At 39.3% G+C, this 26,589-nt stretch overlaps 3 protein-coding genes across 4 annotated transcripts; 2 read left to right on the plus strand and 1 right to left on the minus strand.

Moving 5' to 3' along the window:
- Positions 1-1,068: 1,068 nt before the first annotated feature.
- On the minus strand, positions 1,069-3,807 carry enkur (enkurin, TRPC channel interacting protein). The gene is made up of 5 exons (XM_063483191.1): positions 3,690-3,807; positions 2,597-2,742; positions 2,278-2,510; positions 2,027-2,173; positions 1,069-1,245 (listed from the first exon to the last, which is right to left on the minus strand). Exons 1-5 carry the CDS (start codon positions 3,770-3,772, stop codon positions 1,069-1,071), a joined length of 786 nt encoding a protein of 261 aa, XP_063339261.1. The 5' UTR covers positions 3,773-3,807.
- A 537-nt stretch (positions 3,808-4,344) lies between these two features.
- On the plus strand, positions 4,345-8,436 carry LOC134634357 (threonine synthase-like 1). Of its 2 annotated transcripts, none has more exons than XM_063483511.1 (3): positions 4,345-4,455; positions 5,530-6,933; positions 7,450-8,436. In XM_063483511.1, the coding sequence occupies exons 2-3, from the start codon at positions 5,560-5,562 to the stop codon at positions 8,251-8,253; spliced, it is 2,178 nt and encodes a 725-aa protein (XP_063339581.1). In that variant the 5' UTR covers positions 4,345-4,455; positions 5,530-5,559; the 3' UTR covers positions 8,254-8,436. The 2 variants fall into 2 exon arrangements, with proteins under 2 accessions (XP_063339581.1, XP_063339582.1); XM_063483512.1 differs by lacking the exon at positions 4,345-4,455 and adding an exon at positions 5,168-5,227.
- A 7,244-nt stretch (positions 8,437-15,680) lies between these two features.
- LOC134635097 (patched domain-containing protein 3-like) lies at positions 15,681-23,023 on the plus strand. The gene is made up of 4 exons (XM_063484604.1): positions 15,681-16,400; positions 18,877-18,998; positions 21,080-21,225; positions 21,453-23,023. Exons 1-4 carry the CDS (start codon positions 15,681-15,683, stop codon positions 23,021-23,023), a joined length of 2,559 nt encoding a protein of 852 aa, XP_063340674.1.
- The last annotated feature ends 3,566 nt before the right edge of the window (positions 23,024-26,589 follow it).

Genomic DNA, 26,589 nt, shown 5'->3' on the forward strand with positions numbered 1-26,589 from the left:
TTTGAAGTCACATCAGGCTCAAAAACACGGCAGACAAAAGCAAACATTTAGATTTATTGTAAAATGTTTTCCATTTATTTTGCAAATTCATGTGCCACTTTGACTTACATTTAATTTGTATTAAAGTGTCACGTTGCAACTGTCGACTGTCCTCCAGTAATTTAACTGGAACTGTGAGTAATGGAAATAACGTGAAAGAAAAGTTGTGAATAGAGTCTGATGGTTTTGGATATTAGCTATTTATACTGGGTGACAAGTGAAAATTTATAAAGTAATGACAACATCAGAGAAACACCGTTCAACCATGATATGAGTGTTGACATTGCACCGTTTTCCCCAAAGAGGGCACTCTGCAAGTTCCCTCTTGGCAGCTACACAACAAATGCCAGAAAAATATGTTTATCTTACATGTGACTGAAAGAAAAAAATGTACTGGCTGATATATCAGAATTTTAAATGCTCAAAATAGTGAATTTAGTATTGCTCTTAAAAATCCTGCATCATTTGGGCTTTGGTCATGAAACAACCTTCAAACTCAAAAGGTCAACCGTTGGAGGGGACATGAGCGCAGGAGGTAACAGTCATAGTTTCAGTATTTTAAGGGTTGATCTTCTGCCAGCACTCATCCACAAAACTCAGTTTAAACTGAGATCATGCTGGAAAACAACAACAACCTTGTAATCTACTTTCCCCTGATAGCTTTAAAAGAGCAAGAGGGTTAAAGGAAGTCTGTGTTGAGCTTGTAACCTGATTTATGTTTTGAGTTTTTCTTCCTCTGTTAAAATCTCACGGGAACTAAACGGCAGGGTTCATCATCATCAGCCAAAACTTTCTCTCATGTCATGACACAGCACAACAAATTTATGTTTTTGGACTACATATGGAAGTGGCCCAAGTCATAAATTCATGTGAGTGTTGTTTGTCGGAAAAAAATGTTGTATTTTGTATTAGCTTTGTAAAAAAATTAACTGACACTGAAAAGAAAATACAGTAAATCAACAAGTTTATTTTCCTCATGAATGGGGCAAATAGCAACATTCACTACATTGCATCTCATCACTGCTGAGTTTAATCATCTTTAGGTATGTAGATGATTTTGAACCTCTCGAATAAGTCGATGTCATCCTCCAGCTGCTTCATTTGCCTTTCGAGGCAGTCCTTGGTGGCCCTCTGTGACATAGTGTCGATGATGAGGGGAAGGGCCTGGTACTCGTGATGCAGCTTATCCCAGGTCTCCTTCAGGCGCTGGACAGAAGATTTGGGGAAGGAAACGCATCAATGTCACAAGACAGACTATCTGTATTCAAGGCTTTTCTGAGTAAACAGGCATCAGTCAGAGATGTTACAGAGGGTAATTCTCTAAGAAATCCTGCTGTGTAAGGAAGGAAAACTGGTATTTTGCAGCCAGAGTTGGCTTTGGTGTATTGTTGTTTATTTTTGCATGTGCAGCAGTTAAGGAGAAATCTCTTGAACTAAAAAACAGTATACACAAGTATGAGAACTCTAATTAATTTGATGTTACATGCACTTTATACAAGTTTAGTTGTGAACATTTTTGTAAGTAAACTCAGAAAATGTTGCTGGAATGATCTCAGAGATCTCAGTTTTTGTGCCTCATACCCCGCACAGGGACAGACACTGTGTCGTGTTAATGGCTAAACATTAACATTGTTCTGTGCCATATGAATCACTGGATACCATATCACCCATTCACACGAGGCAAAGCTTAAACACAAAATAATGATGCCCACATCGAGAAATCAAGGATCTAAAGTTAAATATCGATGGTCCCGCTAGTCTTCTGACTTCCTACTGTAAGTCCTTATATAGAAAAATCAAGTTTAAATGAAAAACTGTACTCTAACAAAGAACCCTCAACATTTACTTTAACTGAGAACAATCTAACTGTCATCCTACAGCTTCACTGTGTTAATGCATGTGAGTAACTGAAGTTCAAAACCCTGTATAACTCAAGTTAAATCCACTAAATTGTAAGATCCAGCATGGTTCCCCTGCATTTGTTTACCTTCAGGATGGCTTGTCTCTCCTCCTCTGTCATGTGTTTCATGGCCCTCTGCTCCCGCTCTGCTTTTACAAAGTTTTCATACTCCTCTTGAGCCCTCCTCTCTGCTTCGCTGCGCCGCTGGAGGTACGCTGGTACTCTACCAAAGTCCTTCATGCAGGGTGTGTTTTATGAGCAAATATAAACATGATATTATTCTAGCATGCTTTATGTTGATATTTAAAAGACTGCAAGTAGCAACTGTAGGAAAATACCTTTCGTGTGATGAACTTTGGGACAAGCCCTGAGTTTTCCAGCACCTGTTTGTGCCCCTTGCTGGTGTCTACGCATGCAGGTTGTGGTTTCATTGGCACCAGTTCAGGTGTTTCCTTTAAAAAGTCCCTCTTGGTGTGAATTCCCATCAGTGGTTTGTCATTCCTTCTGGGGACCGGAGGTTTCTTCTCAGTGAAAGAGCAGGTTTTATGAACATCTTTGGAGCTCTGAGTCTCTGAAACATGCAATGCCAAGAAGCTCATATTCACCATCTCAAGGCAAACCCACACGCTAATAAAACGGTCTGACAGATGAACTCACGTTCAGGCAGTTTGGGCTCTTTCGAATGCTTCTTGAGGAAATTCTCTGGAGATGGCAACTCCACTCTGGCAGGTCCCATCGTCCTTATCGGCTCCTTCACCAGCTTTCTCTCCAACATAACTGCAGGCCTGAATTTTGATACATACCTTAAAAAAAAGAAAAAAGAAAAAGCAACACATCAGTTTAAGCAATCACTACAAAAACTTATAAAGAAAATTATTATTTTTTAATTAAAAACAAATGAAAACTATGCTTTAAAATAAAAGAAAACTGAATTGATATACTGTACTCACAAAATTTAATATTATAAATCACTGTTTTTAGTCTTTTCTGCTGAAAGAACATTAAATGCACTCACTCACACATTATTACACAATACTGGAGTTTTTTTTTCCTATACTATTTTTTAAAATACCGTCCAAAAGCTGCGTTTCTGTTTTACGACCTAATCTAAATTTACAGTAGTGTAGAACATCTGACTAGTGTTCTAGTGATCAGTGGGGGTTTACCATACCTGTTCGAAGCGAACAGTTCACTGCGCATGCACGCAGTAAAAATGCCTAACACAGGACTGGGTTCCCACCCCCGGAGTCAAGCTACTTGCATGTAATGTCTCCTCAGTTACACACAGTAAAAGCTTACAAGGAATCACGAATCCAGAGTCTTTACTAAAACATCAAACAAGTATAAAATCTCTCTAATCTCTCTAATTAATTCTTTACATACCTAAAAGGAAAAAATAAACCTTTAACAGATACCAAAACGTTTCAATAAAAATGAGCAAACATACTCTAAAAAACAATCTCAATAAAACTGAAAGCAAACATTTAAAAACGCAAACAAAAACATAAAGCTATAGGGTTGTTTTTCTTTTCTCTTTATTTTAATAAAAATTCTCTGTAAAACTACAATTTACTACTTACCCCAAGTTTATTAGCTATTTCTGGAAAACAAAACAGGCAAACAAACAAACAAAAACTTCAAAGACTTTGTAAAACTTTAATGTCAAACTGATGTCGTGGTTTTGTTTTGTTTACCCCAAATAATAGTTTAAAGCTAACTGCGTACTTTGGGCTAAGTTGAAGCAATTTACCTGGGCGCTTTTTCTTTCTTTTTGTCTTCCACTGGAAGGAGATTGAAGGCACTTTCTGGAGGATGAACATCTTCAGACATCATGAATAAAGAGGCGATTAACTAAAGAGTGCCGTAGCTTCTTTTGAAGGCTAATAGCCTTAAATTCTCCACATTAACCGAATCCAAATTTGTTTGACTCGGCTAGTTGCTAGGAAACAAGAACAGCAGATGTTGCGTTCATGAGCGGTCGGGAAGTGTCTCATTTAGGGTTACATCTTGTTATTTTTGAAAGTTGTAAATGTAAAATGTTTCATGTTGTCCATTAAATTGCAAAAAAAAATAAATAAATTATTGTCTTCTTGCTTTAGGATTACTAGGGCTATATGCTATTTTCGCGAAGTTTGTTTGGCGTTTAGAGGCGGGCAATTTCGAGGCAGACTTGAAAGCAGCAAAGAGTTCAGCTTTGCCTTCAGATTTTATCTTTGTTTTGTCGATTTTTCTAGATGTTTGCTACAACTTCGCATTCATTGCTACAACTTCTAAGCTGTTGGGTTACAGTTTAAAACGTCGCTGAATTAGTATATAGATAAGCATTTTTTTTTATGCTTCCAGTGATAAAAATAAATTTTGTCCCTGTAGTCTCACCGTAGTTATTTATGGCGTCTGTTGTGGAGACTGTTGCCGTAAAGAGTTCATTTCCTTGTGTAAACTAACAAGATCGCATAATCACGTAATTTACGAAGTCATTTATTAACAGGTGGAGCTTATGGAAAGTCGTTATTTGCGTGAGTGTATTGCTCATTCAATTTCATTTAGGGTCATCTGTGAGTGTCCGGAATAACCCGAGAAGTTATCGCAGCCTTTTACGATATTTTATCAAAGCTTATGAGCTTGGCAATTACAACTGCAGCTGACTTTAAATTCCTCGGCTAACTTCCTCTCTAAATTTCGAAAGCAGAAATCTAAACATGCTACTGATATCTGTAATTATACCTTAACGGTCATTTTAAATGAAACAAACTGACCTACGTTAAAAAAAGACTTTTTTATGCTGCTGTTGAACACTATTGAACTGTACGAATTATGAAAAAAAAGTCCTTGCAATGAATTCGAGTTATCTAGTTTGTCCCCCTCAGACTGCATATGGGGTAAAGCACATGTTTGCGTGTGAAGTGTGAAGGTTAAAACTCTCACATCAGGCATCTGAAGGACAGATGCACTTTATCTTGTTTTATACAAGCTTACGAACTTGTATAAAATCAAAGCGGAGGTTTGTTTTTATGATGTTATCTGATATTTTGTTAACCCCACCTTTCCAGTAATCAGATACTGATATCTTCAGCAGATATGATCTTTTCTTCTGCCTGATAATCATCTCGCTGCCATTGTAAATTAGAGCCTCTCGCTGTGTACAATGAGGGAGAAGGCATAGAAATGCTGTGCATAAAGTGGGACACTTTTCACCATATTTGGACATCAGTGCATGTGACTATAAAAGGGGAGGTGTGCCTGTCAGTGCACTTAAATGTACTTGCAATGTAACTGCATATATGCTTGGTAGGTTTATTATTACCCATCTTATGTAATCAGAAAAATTTCTGTTTATATTTACAGCTTTGGTATGGCTTTTTAGGGCCAATCTAAAAGCAATAAGAGTTATTGTCTAAATGGTAGAGATAATGATTTTAGAACGGTGTCTTTTATCTTTAAGATCTTAGGGTGTGTGACAAGATTATATAATACTTTTCAAGGTCTGTCAAAAAGCTAACATGCTGACTTGTAAATTTAGGTGTACTATAATCTTAGAATACCATTGTTCTAAAAAAAGAAAGAAAACTGAAATATGTTCTTTTTCACAGGGGTAAGGGCAGTTGTCATTTGATTCCTGAATGGGTTTACTGAATACAAGCCAGCTTCCAATAAGAGCTGCCAAATGGTGCCTGAGTTCACTGTCTACACAAAAATCATGGCTTTCTGCCAGATCCACCTGCCTGGGGGACCAGAACATCCTGCTCATGGGTCCTCCGGGAGCAGGAAAAACTACGGTGGGGAAGATAGTGGCCCACAAACTGGGACTCCCTGTCATAGATGTTGATGATGACGTCTTGGAGACGGCATGGAAGATACCTGTTGCCGCTAAGTTGGCAGCAGTTGGCGGAAGGTGTTTCTTGGAGGAAGAAGGTCGAGCTTTGTGTAACTTCTCTGCCTCTGGGTGTGTTGTTTCCCTGACGGGCTCTAATCCTCTTCATGCTGAAGCAATGCAGCATGTCAAACAGAGCGGGCTGGTCATCTACCTGGATGTGGACAGTGAGGACATCTTACAGAGACTCACCAGCATGAAGGTGAACAGGATAGTGGGCCAGGAGGAAGGGGTATCCATGAGGGACATTTTGCTTTACAGGAAACAGTTTTATGAGAAATGGCTTGATGTGAGGGTGCTGTGTGGAACAGGAGACACAGTGGAGGAGGTAGCAGAGAAGGTGCTGAAAGCTGTGGAGAGATACCAGAAAAGTGATGAAGAAACATTCATTTCAACCCGATGTGATAGCGCAGGATTGTCCAAGCAGAAAATATACTTTAGTGATGTGGTTGTGGAGGGTCTGGCTCCAGATGGAGGGCTTTATGTTCCCAAAAATGGCTTCCCAAAGATAGGCACACGCGAATGGCAGAGGTTAGTTGAGATGTCATACCCAGAGCGAGCGTTAGTTTTACTTGAAAAGTGCATCCACCCTCTGGACGTCTCTGCTTTGGATCTCAGAACAATGATATTCAAGGCGTATGGGTCAAACTTTGCCAGCAAGGCTGTCGCACCTGTAAAACACCTCGCCCACAATCAGTACATTCAGGAGCTTTTTCACGGCCCCACCGCCTCCTTCAAGGACCTCGCTTTGCAGCTGATGCCTCAGCTCTTCGCCTACTGCCTCCCACCCATGTGCAACTACCTCATCCTGGTAGCCACATCTGGAGACACTGGCAGTGCAGTGCTCAGTGGCTTCAGCAGGCTGAGCAGCACTGACAGACACCGCACCGGCGTCCTGGTGTTCTTCCCGGAGGGAGGAGTGAGTGAGATTCAGAAGCTCCAGATGATGAGCTACAGGGAGGGCAATGCCAGGGCTGTCAGCGTCCTGTCAGACTTTGACTTCTGCCAGAGAAATATCAAGAGGATGTTTGGGGAGGCGGGGCTGACAGGGCATCTCGCTGTAGAGTACGGCACAGTCCTCAGCACCGGCAACTCCATCAACTGGGCACGGCTGTTGCCACAGGTAGGTTGATGATCACTGAGTGTCGCTGCAAGAAGACATTGATTTTTATAAATATAAGCATTTAATTATAACATTACAATTTAATAAGCTTTTTCGTAGCCAACATTGTGATTGCTTTGGTTGCCAGCAGACTTCTATGGTTACCAAAAAAAAGTTGTTTCAGAGCTGCAGCCAACATGTTTTAAAAAACTTTTATTTTGAAGGTGAGTGGTGTCCATTTCTGGTTTGTGCTGCAAGGAAGTGGAACTAAACTTCAAACTATGACCCCAGTATGCTTGTGAATGAAGCAGTATTTCTTTAAAATGCAGAAACAGGAATACAACGTTATTGTAAAGTGAAATTTTATTGTGTTTCCCATTCTGTTGTTGTGAAAACACCAAAAGTTTGATCCAGGTGTTTTGCTGTCCTTCAGTAATTCACTTACATGCTAAAAGTCTGTGATTTTTAGTCAGTCACAAGGGCAGTATTATTTTGCAACACTAAGCAAAGTTTTACTAACTTTTTCTCCTCTTTCAGGTGGTCTATCATTCTTCAGCCTATCTGGATCTGTGCAGGGATGGTGTCATCAAATTCGGCGATCCCATTGATGTTTGCATCCCTACTGGCAACTTTGGCAATGCCATGTCAGCTGTGTACGCCAAGCAAATGGGCATCCCGATAAGAAAAGTTATCTGTGCATCCAACCACAACCGTGTCATCACTGACTTTATCAACACAGGCCAGTACGATCTTCGGGGACGGTCTCTGATGCTCTCCCACTCCCCCGCTATAGATATCCTGAAGTCCTCCAACCTCGAGAGGTTTATCTACCACATCTCCGACGGAAACAGCCATCTTGTCAAGGACCTGTTCACACGCTTAGACAGACAGCAGCACTTTCAGGTTCCCGAGCCTCTTCTTGGCACGATTCAGCAGGAAGTGCTGTCTGGCTGGTGCTCTGAGGATGACTGCTTGGCCGCCATCCAGAGAGTTCACACACAGACGGGCTACGTCATGGACACACACACGGCTGTGGCTAAAGTCGTCGCTGATAGGCTGCAGGATGGCTCGTGTCCCGTGGTGTTTTGTTCCACGGCTCACTATGGGAAATTTGCTCCCGCTGTGTTCAAAGCTTTACAAATCCCAAATATTCCAGAGGATCCCGCTGAGCAGCTCAAGAAGCTGGAACTTATTGCATCCAGACCAGAAATGCACAGAGAGATGATAAAATGCCTGAAAGAAAGTGCCAAGAGGAAACACAGTGTTTGTGAAGCAGAGTACAGTGTGCTAGTAGACCAGGTGGAGAGCATGATACAGGACTCCTTCTTAAAAGTTATGTAAAATGATCCCAGCTTTTGTTGATGTCCAATTTCAAGTAATTAGCCAGAAATTACAAAAGTACTCTTTGTCTTTGTCCTCTTTGTTTCATCCACTTGATTTTTACTGCAAACAGAACACATACCAGGGGTGCACATAAGTGGTTTGCAGGTGTGCATTCGCTGTCAAAATAAAAGATGCGCACCAGATAAGAAGTTGCAACGCGCATTTGCGTACATAAGATTTTCTGGAGGAGGACAGACATTTGTTTAGAACTCTTAAAGATGTCGAAGAAGCAAGCTCCTTTAAGCAATTACTTTGGTGTTCCTCCACCTCCAAAGAAATGTCAGAAGGAGTCCGAACCGCAAAAGAAGCGCGTATTCTCGGAAAAGTGGTTGCAGGAGGTGAGCTGGCTTCAAACAAATGATGAACGCACAGAGATGTGGTGCAGAATATGCCGTGAACATCCCACTTTAGCGGACAAAAACACTGCCTTTTATATGTACGCAAATGCGCGTTGCAACTTCTTATCTGGTGCGCGTCTTTTATTTTGACAGGGAATGCGCACCTGCGGACCACTTATGTGCACCCCTGCACATTACAAAGGAAAAAAACCTAAAATCTTGATTAACATGTCAATAAAGGGAAACAAATGAGCGAGCAACCTTGTGAAAATGCATTTAAAGACAAATTAAAAAGGTAAATCTGTCTGAGCCTCCAGGATTGAGAAAAATGAACATATCTTACACAAATTATACTCTAATAGAGCTTTAAACAGCTTTATTACTCATTTTATTGATTATGCAACATTTCTTCTCATAAAAGTCTGGATTCTAAGCTCACTAGATGGGGATGTCTACCTCTTGGCCACTGCTGCGTTTCATTAACAGTATATGGATGTAGATGCAGGGGGAAGGTCAAATACCAGTAAAATATGGTGTAAAATCAATATTGTTACTTTAATCACACATTTTTGCAGTAATAAAATCTGACTGTTAAATCACTTTTTAATTATAAAGCAATGTTTTATTCACCTCATCTTTTCTTAGTAATTTGCGTTTTTTCCAGTATTGACCATGTAAACCTGGAGGAGTTTAATAGTTGCTCGATAAGCTAGAAAATGCTTTTTTTGTCATAAAAACCAGACTTCTGACATATATAGCACCGTGTAAAAGTCTTAATCCATCGCTTGATTCTTGATTTGTTAATTCCAAGGAGCTAGACTTTTTTGCAGTTGTTTTAAAAGTGGTCTTGAGCAATAATCCTCCAACCTTTCTGAAGGGCTTTCTAAGATCTTTGGTAATAGACTGCTTTTTCATCCTTTTTCAGTTCATCCTTGAACATGACCCCTTTCAGAATGTCTACAGGCATCTGTAAAACATGATGGCGGCTCTGTCATTGTTTGGAGTTAGCATTTCAGCCAATGGTGGAGATCTTGTCAAAACTGATTTGTCAGATTTTGATCCACCATGGATCTGAAAAGTGTCTGATTATCAACGGCTTAATTTATCAGCATGACAATGGTCCCAAACACACTGCCAGTGCAGTAAAAACATGCCTGGACAGAAGAAAGAACAATGGAGCGCCATCAATCATTAACTGGTGTCCTCAGGGCCCAGATCATCTTGACTGAGAACAGAAACAAAAGGCAGCCAACATCCAAAGAAGAGCTGTGAATGTCCTTCAAGATGCCCAGAGAACTATTCATGAAGACTACTAAAGTGACAAGAAAGCTTGCCTTAGAACCAGGGGTGTCCAACTCCAGGCCTCAAGGGCTGGTATCTTGCAGGTTTTAGATGTGTCCTTGATCCAACACGGCTGATTTAAATGGCTAAATTACCTCGTCAACATGTCTTGAAGTTCTCCAGTGGTCTGGTAATTTGATTTAGGTGTGTTGACCCAGGGTGATATCTAAAACCTGCAGGACACCGGCCCCTGAGGCCCCGAGTTTCCCACTCCTGCCTTAAAGAGTTCAGGCTGCATTGGACAGTAACGGTGACCACGCTATATTACCACCAATTTGACTTTCAAGCTTGTTAGATTTGTACAGTTTGTGCTTTTTTCAATTATTCTTGCACCTGTTTCCTATTTCCTTAACAAAATATCACCAAACTACAAGTGGTCAAAGACTTTTGTACTGTATGGTATCGTTGTGGATTTCGATGATAAGAATGCAGCACGTGAACTTGTTAAGGTGGTGGTTATATAGGAATTAAACAATTTACAGTTATTCTTCCCAGATGGCTCTCACATGAGAAAGAATAGAAACAGGTCTGTGGGTAATTTCTCCATCCTCAGCTGTCACCATCAGGCGTTCAGAAATGAGTCTAGTCATTTAAATCCAGGTGCTGCCTCAGCAGCTGTGGCAAGAAGAAGGGGGAAGATACGTTTCATAGATCTGCAGGATTGCTTATGGCTGCATTTGCTAAAATAGATGGAAAGTCAGGCCGGATTTGACAAAGCACTTTGCTAGCATGCCCTCTGATCTGGATCACTGTCTCTCTTTGCAGGAAGTGAGAAGAAGTGTTTTCTGTAATAGTAACTGGTAATCTGGTTAACACTTTAATATCACAGGTAGGTGTATAGTACCTATTAGGTCTTCTAGATCTAAGGTTTATCAGCTCATTTGATTGCCTTTTCATTATCCATTAACTGTAGTTGCTATTGTTTGTATTTTTTAGCACAGTCATGTTTATGACTCTGTCTTGTACTTCCTACACTCATACTTTGAGAGTGCATAAAAAGGGGCAAAACACACAAATTTTAAGGCCCTAACTGTATTTACCATTCAAATTTGTATCAAACATCATACATCAATAAAACCTTTATTTTTATTTATTCTTTTGTTATTTAAGGGAATGTCGTAATTCATTATTAGAACCTTTAGTCTTGCATTGGCGTTCCTAACTTGATCCCACTGTTTTTCAATCAGAAAAGTCTAACCGAGCCAGTATTGTTCCTTAACAATCACTTTGTCGCTGCTTACATTGTGTGTGTGTGTTTGTTCTTCCACACTTACAGGATGACTGATCGCTTTTCTATGCATGAATATATTACATAACACACTGCACTGATTCTGTGCGTCACCTATGTGTCTGCGGTTTGTATCACTCTGAACATTGGCCTTATAAATCAAGCTGCTTGGCAGGTGAATGTAAAGAATGGGTGGGAAGGAGTCTGGAACCACATGAGTGTGGTGTGCAGGTGTGTGACTGTTAGTGTGCGTGAGTGGTGGAGGGAACGAGACAGCCAGCTGTCGCTCAGCACCTAGTGACCCACGGCTGGGTGAGCAAGGATAATTGCAGGTAGCAGCCTGTTCCCATCTCCTTAATGTGAACCACTGGCATAATGGAAACTGCTCTTTAACAGTGAAGGGAAATAGAAAAGAGAAGAAGAAATGAATGCATCGCAGGAGTTTAGAAAGAAAATCCAGTGGACCATGTTGAGATTGTGCTTCTGCTTCTAGCTGCTTGCTTTTATAAAGATTCTTTCTATAACCTATAAAACAACAGCACTGCCAGGTAATTTATTAACCTGTGGTGTTTATGAGGAAGTGTTGTACGACTGCAGTCAGCTGTATTCGGTTTGGGAACTGGGATTTTCCCCCGCCAAAAAAAAGAATACATACTAAACTAAACACAACTAAAAATGATAGAGTACGATTGGTGAAGCACTGGAGCTACTAAAAAAAAAAAAAAACCCACTTCAAGGAGGATCTCAGCAGGGCCAGGCCAGACAGATCAGCAGTGATGTTGTCCTTTTGCCTTCAGAGCTGCCTGAATTCTTAATGGCACAGACTCAACGAGGTGTTAAAAACATTCCTCAGACATTTGTTCCCTTTTGACATGATCAGTATCACACAGTTGCTGCTAATTTGTCGGCTCCACATCTACGATTCAATTCTTTCTTTCCCAGACATCCAAAAGGTGCTCTGTTGGATTGCTGATGGCTGTGGAGGTCATCTGAGTAGAGTGACTCATTCTTATGTTTAAGAAACCAGTCTGACATGATTTAAACTTTGTGACACAGCGATCAGAAGATGTGTACACTGTGGCCATAAAGAGATGGACATGGTCAGCAATAATATTCAGCTAATTCAATTTAATTCAAGTAAGGTGGTTCAAATTGTAGGCTCAGTTTCCTGTTCTTAGGTGACAGAAGTGACACCCGGTGTGGTCTTCTGCTTCAAGGATCAACATGTTGTGCATTCAGAGATGCTCTTCTGCATACCTTTGCTGTAACAAGTGTTTATTTCAGTTACTGTTGCCTTACTGTCAGCTGTAAGCTATCTGGTCCCTTTCTCCTGACCTACTGCACCAACAAGGTATTTTTGCCACCCACTGAGTATTTTCTCTTTTTATGACCGTTCCCTGTAAACCCTAGAAAGTATTGCATGAGAAATTTCCAGTAGGTCAGCAGTTCCTGAAATATTCAGACCAGCCCAAATGGATTCAGCAACCATGCCACGTTCAAAGCCAGTTAAGAGATCCTTCTTCCTCATTCTGATGCTTGGTTTGAACTTTAGCATGTTCTCTTGAGACCATGTAATTGGCTGATATGATATTTACAATAGCAATTCTAATGAAGTGGCTGGCAATGTGGCACAATCAAATTAAAACTGCAAGCCTTTCCATGGTTAAGTTTAATGTGTGTAAAAATATAGAATGTTTCCCCTGTCTTTTCAAATTTTACACTCATTTGTTGTATAAATGAACTGCAGCTTCAAACATCCCCACAGAAAGTCATTAGCGTTGGTTCAGTGTCATTTTACTGTCCCTTGATGCTTTGAATAAATGCTATTTCAGAGTCTTCTCCACTCTGCCAAAAATAAAGCCCACAGGGGGAACAGTTAATCCTTGTCCATCTTGGCACATTAAAAAAAGGAAAGCATTGGCATATAATTCTGGCACTAAATACTGGTACTGAAGCAAAGGTAAAAACACTCGCCCACCATTGCAAAGATCTGAGTTAAATTCTTGGCAGCTGGCCGCGTGCTTTGGTGAGAGTGTTTGGGTGGAAAGCCATTAATAATAAAGTTTAATATAAACATTGTATGGGTTTAGGAGGTTTGGGTTTTCATCTTCGTCATTTGATTTTCGTTAATGATACGATTATGATATTACAAAGGTCGTCATGACTGGTTTAGAAATGAGTTTTCTTTGAAGGGTGCCTGTGCTCTCACTTAGAGGTAGGGTGAGGAACTCAGAGTAGGACCACTGCTCGTCAACATCAAATGAAGCCAGGTTGTCCTAGTTTTCTATAACACATTTCCTAACACAGGAGGGAGAGAAAAGCTAATGAAAGTGTCAACTTTTACTCACCCACCTGAAGATGGTAGCTTTTGGAGTGGAACAACTCATTTGCAAACTGAGGGCTAAAGAACAGACACCAGTGTTTGTCTATTGTTTACGGTCTTTAATAGCCTTAAAGACAAAAGGCAAGTTGAAGAAAAGATTTGACTTAACTGATGTCTCCACCAGTCTTCTACCAACTATCTGCTAGAATCACCAAGAGAATGAGAAATTGATGACCCCATGAAGGACCTCTGCAAGATGAGATATGAGCTGTGGCTCGAAGGCAGGGCTCTCACTGACAGCTGAATGACAGGGGTTAAATGATATCAATGGAGACAAGCTTGGAAGTGTAAAACTAATCCTCCTGGATTTTCACACCTTGTAGAGCCCAAGTGTTGCTAAATTCCAAACACATTTTTATAACTGACCTTCAGTTGTCCCTTGAAACATTATGGGGGAAATTATAGTTCAGTGGTGGTAGCATGTTGGCAGTCCAATGGCATTTTGTGGCGCCGCCTGCACTTCGTTCGCAGAATATTTTTGATCTTCGATGGTTTTATTTCACAATTTTCCCATTCCTGGTGAACTTCATTGTCATTCCCTTAACTGTTTCCTATTGACTGATGCCCAGTGCCATCCACGTTGAGTGAGGTGCACTTGGGCTGCATGGAAGCATGTTTGCATTGGTTGAAAATCACTCTCTGTAGGCAAATACATAACAAAATTGACAACAATGCAGTACAGTAAATTAAGTGTGAAGCTTAGGTTACAATCAGGTGTGGTTAGCTGGAGATCCAATGACCGAATAGTCATTCCTGTTATAGTTCTTTGATGTTGACTTGAAGTACGCTGCCTGGGGTGCACGTGCAGTTGAATTATAAATATATTATAATGAATTACAATCAATTATAAATTCTCAGTGGACGAGTCTGTGTGGTCACAAAAACTCCAAGTGAACCAAAATGTGTCACTACAAACCACGTGAGAATATTCAGTCTGGTCACTGGCCAGATATGTCTGGGTTGGGAGCAACAAATGTAAGTACATGACAAAGGTACTGTGTGAGAAAATTTATGTTAATTTCACAGCTAATTGCAAGCCTTCATACCCCTACAGTACATTTTGAGATGCAAAATGTATTGTAGAAGTGTACTATAAACCAGAGTACCACAAACCAGAGTGCCATTATTGTGTTCACACCTGGAGAAATGAACCGCACCAAGGGGCAAAATGAAACAGAGTTAGATCTAAATAGACTAAACACCGCATTATACCTGTATAACTGTGTATAAGCTTAAGAAAGGCTTAACTTCTTGTCTCTGCCAGCCCTCCTACTACTTTTATACGCTCTCTGAATGTCCTGTTCTGACTACCTGGAGGTGCTTGCAATGATCTGGATTTTCTCCACTGTGGCAAAATGGCAACATTTCAGTAAGAATAAACTTCTGGGGATTTCCAGCTTCTGGACAGTTTGACACAGAAGATGATGTTTGCTGAGGTCAGTGGGTACAAACGGTTGTAACAGGACATTCAGGTTGCATCATAGCAGCAGCAATGGAAGGTCCAAGTGGTTCACAGGGAGTTGACTTTAAAAGCTACAGCTTGGTAACAGAAATGATTTGAGCATTCATTTTGAATTCCAAAATGTCAAAAGAGTCTTCACAGAAAGGAATACTTTAATCCCTAATATGACTAACTAATTTAAGAAGTAATCTAATTTTTTATGAGCTTGTTTGTCTTCAGCATTGAGTCTTCTTAAGTAATTTTAGTGACATGATACAACTACAAAGTAATTTAGTTATAAAATCACATATTTATGACACAGTTTTACAGGTATAGTTGCAACATAATGTCATAAAATCGGATTTTTCACCCCCCTGGTTATTTTCATTAAGTCAGAGCAAGGTCAGCATTTGGTCATCCTTGTCTAGGTTCACTAATTAGCTTGTTTCCTTTTATCATTTTAAGGGCTTGCCTTATCATTTTACTGTCACAGAATAAAAACTGAACACTGAATAATTTGCATGTCATATTGTTTTTCCTGGAACAAGGGTAGCTCTTTCTAGAAGCAATAAGTATTAGGATTAAGCTTATCTTGACACCCTTTATAAGAATGCAGTCACACCAGATCCGTGTCACTGCCCTGCAAGACTAAGGATGGATTCTAGACGCACTGACTGCCTGACAAAGCCTCTGTCACGGCTTTTTGAAAATCTTGGGTCAAAAGTAGGATCCTATCCATTATATTTTTTCATTGTTCCTGTGTTACTCTCAGCAGCACTCAGCGGGGGCTTCATTTTTCTCGAGGGAAGACAGGACAATGGTCTTGAGCGCCAGTTTACGCCAACTAAAGGACCCTCAAAGGCAACCAGAGCCTTTGTGAAAGAAAACTTTCCCTACAATTACTCCATGTTTTCTGAAGACAGGCAGTATGACAAGGGCAGCTTTGCATCCCTCATTGCTGTGGCCAGGAACAGCCGTAATCTACTGGACACACTTGTTTTAGAGGACATCATCTCACTTAACAATAAGATCCTTGATATCACTGTGGACAATGGGAGACTGGGCTTCAATGAACTGTGTGCCAGAGCCAAGGGAGAGTGTGTTTCAAACATCATCCTGGAAATCCTCAGCAACAGTCTAACCAATCAGACCAGCATCACCTATCCAGTCCACATACACAAAGCTACTCCACTCTTTCTAGGTGCAGTGCTGGGTGGTGTTATTACAGATGATAGCGGCTCAGTCAGAAATGCTGAAGCGGTCAAACTTTTCTACTACTTAGATGATCGGGAAAGCACAGTTGAAGCCTCAAAATTATGGCTGAGAGAATTTAAAAAGCTCCTATCAGACAACACAGACAGCAAACACATTTATGTGAGTATCACATCATTACTCATGTTTTTATTATTCATTTTCTTTTTTAAACTTTAAAGTTGAAGCAAGTAACATGACCTCTCCGAATGCTTAAACGCAAACAGAGATTCTTGGTTGTATTTATTCGATGTGCATTTACAATTAACTATTTTTCACATGACTGATGAAATGCTTTGCAAAAGCCACAAATACTTTGAACAATGCCATCAAATGATGCTTTTTGTGTTTGGTAATGAGTATTGTTATTTTTTAATAAATCTTTCATAAATTTTGAAAAAAAAAAAGTTTTTGCAGTAAATGTGTTAGCAAACTTGTGCTTCTAGCCCAAACTCTTCCAGTCACATGGTTGCAAAAATTGGGGCAAAAACAATGACCTCAATCACAAAAATAAAACTACATAAAATGATCACTGAAAGATACATTTGACCACAGACCGACTACAGAAAGATTTCAAAGGAGTTAGAAACTACAAACATTTTCTTCATTGGAATGTGCCACCATAAGCTTTTTGACAAAAAAGCTCGGAGTCAGTTGTAAATTTTGGAAGCATTGTGCGGTTTAATGTTCTACTTGAGTTAAAGACAATTTGGATGAAGGTCAAGTACGTGCCATCAGCAGTGGAAAACTACCAGCCACACTGAGTGGTTGTTTCTTTTTTTTATTGTCCTTTTTTATGTTGTTTGTTCTCTTTACCAACAGCATGGAAAAACTACATAAAAATACCAAAGTCATGCAAAAGCACCCCCACAAAATTTCATGTTACAGTGTTTTTAATTCATAATGCCATTATCAGTGATGGTTTAACAGCTTATTATGCCCTTTTCATAATGTGGAAATGTAATTCTAGTTTTAAGCCTCATTTTATTTAGTTAAACAAAATATGATTTAGGAATAACTACTTTACTTTTATGTTGTTTGACATTGATATTCTCTCACTTTATGCACAAACTAGTTCATGTCGTCCCCCTATATTTTTGGGGAAAATAACTTTTTAAATCTTCAGTGGGCCAAGCAGAGTCCTCTCTTAGAGGAAGCTCTTTTCTGCCGCTTGTATCTGCGATCTCGTTCTGCGGTCACTACCCACAGCCCGTGACAATAGGTGAGGGTAGGGACGTAGATTGACTGGTAAATTGAGAGCATTGCTTTTACTTTCGGTTCACTCTCTTCACCACGACGGACCGGTACAGCATCACTGCAGCCGGAGCACCAATCCATCTGTCAATCTCCCGCTTCCTTCTCCTGTCACTCATGAACAAGACCCTGAGATATTTAAACTCCTCCGCTTGGGGCAGGATCTCATCCTTGACCCGGAGTGGGCACTCCACCTGAGGAACATCGCCTCAGATTTGGAGGTGTTTATTCTCATTCCCACCGTTTCACACTTGGCCACGAACCATTCCAGTGTGAGCTGGAGGCCATCACCCGATAAAGCCAACAGAACCACATCATCTGCGAAAAGCAGAGATGAGATTCTCAGACCACCAAAGTGAAAGCCTCCCACCACTTGGATAGGCCTAGAAATTCTGTCCATAAAATGTACTAACAGAATCAGTGACAAAGGGCAGCCCTGGCAGAGTCCATCATGCACTGGAAACGAGTCTGACTTATTGCCGGCTATGCAGACCAAGCTCTTGATCTCATGATGAAAGGAAACTACAAAAATGGAATAATCACAAACTGAGCCATTAAGAAAGTATTCCTGAATAATAGAGTCATTTATAACCTGAAAATGGTTGTAATGGGAACTATGCACACATTTCTTTTAGTTGGCAGATGTGTTCCAACATTAACCTCCTAGGACCTGGCGTCCACACATGTGGACAACACATTTTGGGTTGTTTAGACCAAAATACTCAATTTTGCTCTACAAGGGCCTGATATCCACTTACGAGGATGTTATACTGCCACTGTGCTATCGAAATTTTAGACCAATATCCTCATATGTGGCTCTCATTTTTCTCAGAAACAAAAATTTGGTAAAAAATTAAAAATCTGGTAATTCTTTATTTTACATTCATCAGGTCCCAATATTCCCAAATATCAAAGAGAAATTAAAAATGAATGCCACGGAGGAGTTCGGGTCTTAGGAGGTTAAACATGCTCATAACAAGGTCTGAAGATTTCCTTGTTGAACTAACATTGTATGATTTGAAGAACAAGAAACATTTCTGCTGGGTTTCTTTTAAAAGTACTGTACTGCTATCACATAGTGCCATTATATTCATGAGAAGATAAACTTTTCTACAGTTTACTTCCAAAAACTGGGCAATTCAATCCAAACAGTCTAAGTGGAGGAACAGGCAGGCATTACAGGCCAGAGGAAAAATCTAAATATTTGACTTTTATGGGTGAACTGTCCTTTTACATCCAAACTGTTGAGTAACACTGATGTAACAGCTGCCAGGACTTCCATGTGCAATCATTTTTTGTGACTTAAACGCTCAAGCTGACTTCCTTCTGCTGTGCTCTTTTGTAGGTGTCTTACTACACCTCGAAATCCAAGCAGGATGAGATTGACAGCCACGCCACAGATGGCTTCCCCCTATTCCTCATCGCTTATGCCTGTGCTGTCACCGTCTCTGTGATATCCTGCCTGAGGTAAGAAGTGATCAGCAACCGTCACGCAGTAAGTGGCAAAATCCAGGATGCAGAGCGCTTATAGTTTATCAATATAAGTCTGACCCAGGTCAGGTTACATGTAGTGCAGTACAATTAACTTTTTTTTTTGTTTTGAGCTATTTTCATGTAGATTAAGAAGTTTGAATTCATTGTTACAGTTCTAGTAAAAAGAAATAGACCTTCTTTAAATTCTAAGGACAATAAAACTAATCTGGTCCTTAACAGTCTATGGAAATGCAGCCTGAGGTGAAGAATAACCAGGATCTATATCAATGTATAACATTGTCTTTATTAATTTAACAAACAAAAAGCTGAAGTTGAATCTGAAGCAATGTGTGGAAACCTAACTACACCCCCATGATTCAGAAGCTTGTAACACCACCTTTAGCATGAATAATCTTAAGTAACATGAGCAATTGTTTTGCAGCATTGCTTCAGCTCATTGAAATCTATGAACAGCTCTCTTAAAGTCCCACTATTTCAGTCAGGTTGAGGCCTGGATCTGGATGTCTCATGACCTAGTTTCAGTTTTAGCTATTAGATGGCCTCACGTTTGACTCTAGAATACTTTCGTTATATAGAGGAGTTAATGACTGAGTCGATTACTACAAGGTGCCCAGCTCCTGTTGCTGTAAAACAAGTGCAAATTATCACCCCTCCTATTAAACATTGATAGGACTCACATGCTTGGTTGTTGAAAATCAAGCTACAGCCAGAAGCTTAGTCAAAGAGAGAAGCTACTGGCCTAGTTTTGTCTTGAGGTAAAGAGTAATAATGTCTCACTTAAATCTTTTGTACATGGAGAAGTTGTTATTGCGCTTTGATTTATGATCCAACTGAAGAAACACAATCTCAATTACCGAGCTTTAGAGCTTCAGAGTTACACATCGGAGGCATTTTTTTTTTTTACCTTTATCAGAGCCAAACATTGTTTCCATTTTTCATATTTAAAGCAGCTGATGCCTCTATCTTCAAACTGTTTGAAGACAGAAGAACGTATAGTGAACAGTGTTTTTAAAAACAGTTCATGTCACATGAAATGTCCTCTATTCTCTGAGACTGACACCCTCCCCACTTTTAAGATTAGGTTATAACTTTCCTTTTTGACAACACTTATAGGCAGGACTTGATCACGTGAGCCTGGATTTAATCATTGGATTACTCTGAATCTCTTCCGCAGTTCGTCTTTGTCTTCTTCCCATCACCCCCATCTGGTAACAGTAGATGGCCTCCCCTCCCTCAGCCTGGTTCTGTCAGAGGTTTCTTCCTGTTAAAAGGGAGTTTTTTCTTCCCACTGTCACCAAGTGCCTTCTCAAAGGGATTTTCTCTGTATTATTGTAGAGTCTTTAAAAGTTTCTTGACTTATTATCACTAACAGCTTCAATTAATCAATAACACGCTGTGCACTTAATCAGTAAAATTCTTACTTACTTTTCAATTTACATAAAAATATTATTAGAACATGTTAGGTTAACATACAACTGTCCATGTTTACCAAATGATTATTTTCTGAAGATACCATTTAAAAAACATTTATGAAATCCTCCATATTTTTCTTAAAAAAAATACATTACTATATTTAGCTTAAATGTAGATTTTTTATAATCTTATTCCACAGATTTTTAAGGCGGCGCATATTTTTTTTTCCTGGATATTTAACCAGGTAATAATTAACAACAGGGAATATAACATATAACTTGGGTAACAGGGAAAGATAATAATTAACAATCAGGTCAATATATTTACCTTCTGTTTCTCTTTTTATGACGTGACATTTTCAGAACGTGTGATAGCTATTGTTTATCAGGTTTATGGCTCAGATTGTGTCAGCTGTTGCTACCTCTGTATTAACTATGAACAAGATGCTTTTTTTTACAAGCTTCACTTTACAAATTGTAAGAACATTCACAATAAAAGATCATATTTAGGAAGTTGTTTTGTTATAAAACATCCAACAATGATCCTTTACAGGCTGTTCAGAAAAACTGGACCTTGCCCTCAGTTCACTGTTATCTTTATCATCTGTATGGATTTAAATACAATCTATTCCTCCTTGGCAGGCTGGACAATGTGAGGAACAAGGTGTGGGTGGCTGTCTTCGGTATCCTCTCCTCTGTGCTGGCAGTTCTGTCTGGCTTTGGCCTGCTGCTTTACATCGGAGTGCCGTTTGTTATCACCGTCGCAAACGCCGTTTTCCTTTTACTTGGTGAGAAAAATTCACTCTTGGCTTCTTTCCTTCCACACTTTAGTTTTAGCTTTTAGCTGGAAGTGCAAAACCAGCCAAGTAATTAAAAGTGTAATAAAAGTAATAAAGGTGACAACATAAAAAAAGTTTCAGTGGTGTTTTATAAGGTGGTGACTTTATTAATTTATAAGCATGTGAGTCATGTGAGTACCGTAAAACTATCATGAACTGTTATCACTTTTTTCCAGGAATTGGTCTGAACAACATGTTCATAATGGTGTCTGACTGGGAGCACACACATGTGAATGACCCGGTCTCAAAGAGGATGGCTCACACTTACAAAGAAGCCATCATGCCCATCACCATCACCGCTGTGACCGATGTTCTCAAGTTCTTCATAGGTGTCAAGTCTTACTTCCCATCCGTGCAGGCCTTCTGCTTGTACACCAGCACCTCAATCATATTCTGTTACATCTACACCATCACCTTCTTTGGAGCCTTCTTGGCTTTAAATGGGCGGCGGGAAGGCAGCAACAGGCACTGGCTGACCTGCAAGCGAATCCCATCAGACAGACCTAAAAATCGCTCTGAGCTATACAGCATCTGCTGCGTGGGAGGTGACTTTGATAAGAGCACTGGAGCAGAGAAGACGCAACCAGTCAGTTATTTCTTTAAGGATTACTACGGCCCATTTTTGATCAAACCCTGGGTCAAGGGAATGGTAATCTTCTTCTTTGTGGCATATTTAGCTGTAAGCATTTATGGATGCCTCCATGTACAGCAGGGGTTTGAGCTTCATGACCTGGCAGCTGATGACTCCCTTGTTAACACATACAACAGGAAGGATCGGCATTATTTCTATGATTATGGCCCATCTGTGATGGTTATTATCAGTGAGCCTTTCCCATACTGGGATGAGACCAAGCGGCACGAACTCCAGGCATGCGTGGAGGACTTTAAAGGGCTCCACATTGTAGATAAAGACATTTTTTCATCCTGGCTAGACTCTTATTTGTTGTATGGGCAGGCAAATAATTTAAACCTTAATGATAAAGATGTCTTCCTCAAAAATCTCCCTAATTTTTTTGAATTATTCCCTTTCTACCAGCAAGATGTGAACATCACTGGAGATGTCATCCATGCCTCCCGAGTTTTCGTACAGATGGTTGATATTGACAGTGGCAGCATGGAACTTTATGCACTTAAAGCACTTCGGTCCACCTCAGCTGATTGCAGAGCAGCTTCTTTATTAGTCTATAACCAGAAATTCATCTTCTTTGACCAGTATGATGTTGTAGTGAGCAGCACGATCAAAAATGTTGGTGTGATCACAGCTGTGATGTTCATCGTCTCTCTCCTGCTTATTCCTAACCCTGTCTGCTCATTTCTGGTGACTTGTTCGATTGGTTCAGTGACTGTAGGCGTGACCGGCTTCATGGCGCTCTGGGACATCAGCCTGGATTCCATATCCATGATCATTTTCACCGTCTGCATTGGCTTCACGGTCGATTACTCCGCTCACATGTCTTACGCCTTCGTCTCCAGCAAAAAGACGGATCCCAATGCAAAGGCTGTGGATGCTCTCACACATCTGGGGTTCCCCATCCTCCAAGGTGGCTTGTCCACCATTTTTGGGGTGTCAGTGTTGTCTGTATCAAAGTTTAACACCTTTAGAACATTTTTTAAGATTTTTTTTCTTGTTATGTTTATCGGGATGGTTCACGGCCTTGTTTTCATCCCAGTAATCCTGACAATATTCACACGCAGGTCAGAAAAGGAAGAGAGCAAAGACAACACTGTGAAAGTCACCAAACTATAACCAAAGGGGCTACAGTAAGACCTTTTAGTCAGACAGATTCATTTTTAGATGATATTAGAACAGTTGCTTTGAAAGTAAGTGAGTATACGTTAGATTTATTTAAATAACAACCTTACAAGTGAAAATAATTTAGACTTTATGATGTAAGATATTCATTTATGAATGTGTTGTATTGTCTAAATTAGAACTCCAAAATCTGACACAGTCCCCAGCATGCCCATCCCAGTTTATGTATTCTTGTTTTAGACACATTGCCAGTGGCTAAAACAACCTTATTTGATCTTGTTTGAGATGCTCCACTGATTTATTGACAAATGTAAACAATAAAATCAAGTATGAACACTTAAACTAAAGTCTTATTGACATTGGATCTCAGCTACAGTGAATATTTTTCAGTGCATTATGTGTTTTGTCTGCATTGCATTGTGGGATCCTTATGCTGTTACAGTGTCCCATGCTTGCACATTCCAGGAAACAGTCTGCATCTCACTACTATTGGGTGCATGATAAATGGTGAACAGATTGGTTCTAATATAATGCTTTTCTTCGCACTTTTATGTCTACTTGAGCACTTAAAGCGCTTAATACAACATACCGGATTCATCCATTCACACACCCATTCACGCAAGCATGTTATTTTATGTCCAAGTGCCTTCTGTCTAACATTCACACACATTCACACTCCTGTGTATGCATCGGGTACAACTCAGGGTTCAGTATCTGGAGCAGCAGCGATTGAACCACCAACCTTCCAATTAGTACACAAACTGCTCTACCTGAGCCACAGCCACCCCCTGCATAATAAGGTCTTGAACTATTAAAACAAAATCTCACAATGTGCACCGTAAAAAAAAAAAAAAAAAGATTTAACAAAAAAATCCTTAAAAAATATTCTGGGAGCTAGAAATGTTGCAATAATGAAAATATGATCATCAAGTTGACGCAATATAGACTCAAAATTATTTGTACCATTTGTGGTTTGAACAGCTGTCAGAAAAAAATAGTTGTCAAACTCTATAAAATACTGAAATAGTTCAGCTGATGCCATTTTGTAAAGGCAGAAAATTCAGAAAAAAATTAACTCTAAACATGAGGTTCATTCATTCTATATACTCAAGTGTTTCATTCTATATTTTCAAATGTCATTACATGTATATATATATATATATATATATATATATATATAATCTTTCAGGGTTTTCATGTAAATATAAGTGTAATTTCTGAACATCCCTAAAATGCGTATGGTGCAAACTCACCTTTTCACTAGCCCTTGACATCAACAAGTCATAATGAATCTACCGAGAGAAAGAATAACAAGTGTGGGAACAGGGGACACTTAAATAGGTAAATAGATAAATCTGTCTAAATCCAAAGAGGCATACTACTTAATGCTAATTATTTTGTACAGGTAGCTGAAAAGCTAAAACTGCTAACATCACCTGAGCCATTAGCATTGCTAGCAAGTCCACTCTCCTCTTAATATCAGAGAGGGAAGAGTTGGTTGAATAGTTTCTATTGTTATTATTTTTCTAAAACCAATTTTGGTAATATGAAATACATCAACTGTGAAATTAGCGTAATGATACCTTTTGACACAATACTTGCAGATTTTATACACTCATAAAAAAACATTGATACAATTTTTCCACCAGTTTTGTGGTGATAACCTCTGTAATTTCACAACATATCTGTTAATGAATAAACAAACCAATGTAAAATTACAGTAAAATTCCTTTTTGCTCTGTCATTTTTTGTGTTATTTTACACTAATTTCATCAAATTTTTGATATGTTTGTATAGCATAAAGCTAGTTTTCAGTAGTTTTATCTTTTAAATAAAGATGGCATCTCAGCATGTTATGTTTACATTTTTTCTGTGCAAAAGTAAATAAAATGTTTCCATAAAAGAGTTATTTTATGTTAGAAACATCAATACAGAGACTATTTTATTTTTGTAATTTTACTAATTGATAAACCAAACTAGTTTTATGTTTTTTAAAAACTATGTTTGCTGCATTTAGTGAGAAGATGTAATTTTTTTTAAAAAAATCTTGAGACAAAAACTTTGCATTGTTTATGGTTTGTTTAAAATTGAGGAAGGCAAAAGTAACCCACAAAGACACTTTTTGGGATGTAAAGGAGTAGAAGAGTTGCATGATGGATCATACGCAGCCAGCAAATCAAACTGTATTATGATATCATGTCAGTATGGACCAAAGTCTCCAAGGAATGTTTCCAGCACCTTGAATATATGCCATGAAGAATTAAGGCAGGTGAGCGTATGATGTTGTCTAAAATCTACCAGTTAAGGAAATCCTGATAGTTATCTTAATGCCATTATTTGCATTAAGATAATCAGAGAGATAAGATGACTTTTATCTGGATAAATCGCTGCAAAAGTTAAATGAATGTTTATGAATTACTAATGTGAATGTCTATTTTTCTACTCTTTTTATCGCTGCCTGGTTAGACAATAAAGAGTGGCATTTATATTGTGCTTTTTTTCTCTTATTAACCACTCGAAGGGCTTTATACTACAAGCCCCTTTCACCCACTCATTCATACAGACCTTTATTTATCACACTCACACATCGATAGATACATCACGGACAATCTGGAGTTTAGTTTCTTGCTTCAGAAAACTTCACCATGCAGACTGGAGGAGCTGATTAGTGGATGACTCTAACTCCTGAGCCACTGCTGCCAGTATGTGGCTTTGAATAGTGCCCTGAAATACCATTACATAGATTTCAGAAGCAATCGGGATCAAAAACAATTGCAAAGCTGCCACAATAGTCCCCACCCCCCACCCCCCGCCCTTTACTTCATTTACATGCCATTCAAATGTCACATTATTCCAAACTGTCCATAATTAAGCTGCACCACAATTTCTCAGTTTCAGGAAGTGGTGTTGGTGGCATATTCATCATAATGGCCTCCAACTGGCAGCGCATTAAAAGCAAGAACCCATACAGATGGCTCACACCTCAAAAGGAAGCGTTATGTCCACCAAAGCTACCACCATCATCCTTGTGATCATGACTGATGTTTAGAATTTTTCTATTGTTTCAGTTGCATTCATTTGTAGCATTTTGCACAGAACTATAAACCGCTGGAGACTTTCTAAAGGAAAACAGAAAGGAAATTACTTAATTATAGATATGCTTGTTGCTGCAGATAGGTTAACATTTAGTGTGCATATAAACTTTAAATATTAGAATGTAAATTGTGAGTCTTCTTATTTGAAGACTTTCCAAAGAATAAAACAACACACTGAATTGGGACAGATAAACTGAATAAAGTGGTTCTTACTGCTTTTTCCACTCTAGGGTAACGCAGAGTGAATGCTAATCAGGTTGCTTAGGATCAAGTGTTTTGTGTACAGCGGTGCTGCAACGGTAAGTCCCGGTGTCTTGTTGTCGGCTCTTTACTTGCAGATATGAAGAGTTTAACAAAGAGAAAGAGAAGTAAGGAGCCTTGGATTCAGCTTTACTCTAAGTAGAACTTAACCCCCCCTCCCCAAAAAAGAAAAGTCTTCTGGTTTTAACTTTCTGCATCTTTCAT

Source organism: Pelmatolapia mariae, linkage group LG9 (assembly GCF_036321145.2).
Source record: "Pelmatolapia mariae isolate MD_Pm_ZW linkage group LG9, Pm_UMD_F_2, whole genome shotgun sequence".
Classification (NCBI taxonomy): Eukaryota; Metazoa; Chordata; class Actinopteri; order Cichliformes; family Cichlidae; genus Pelmatolapia; species Pelmatolapia mariae.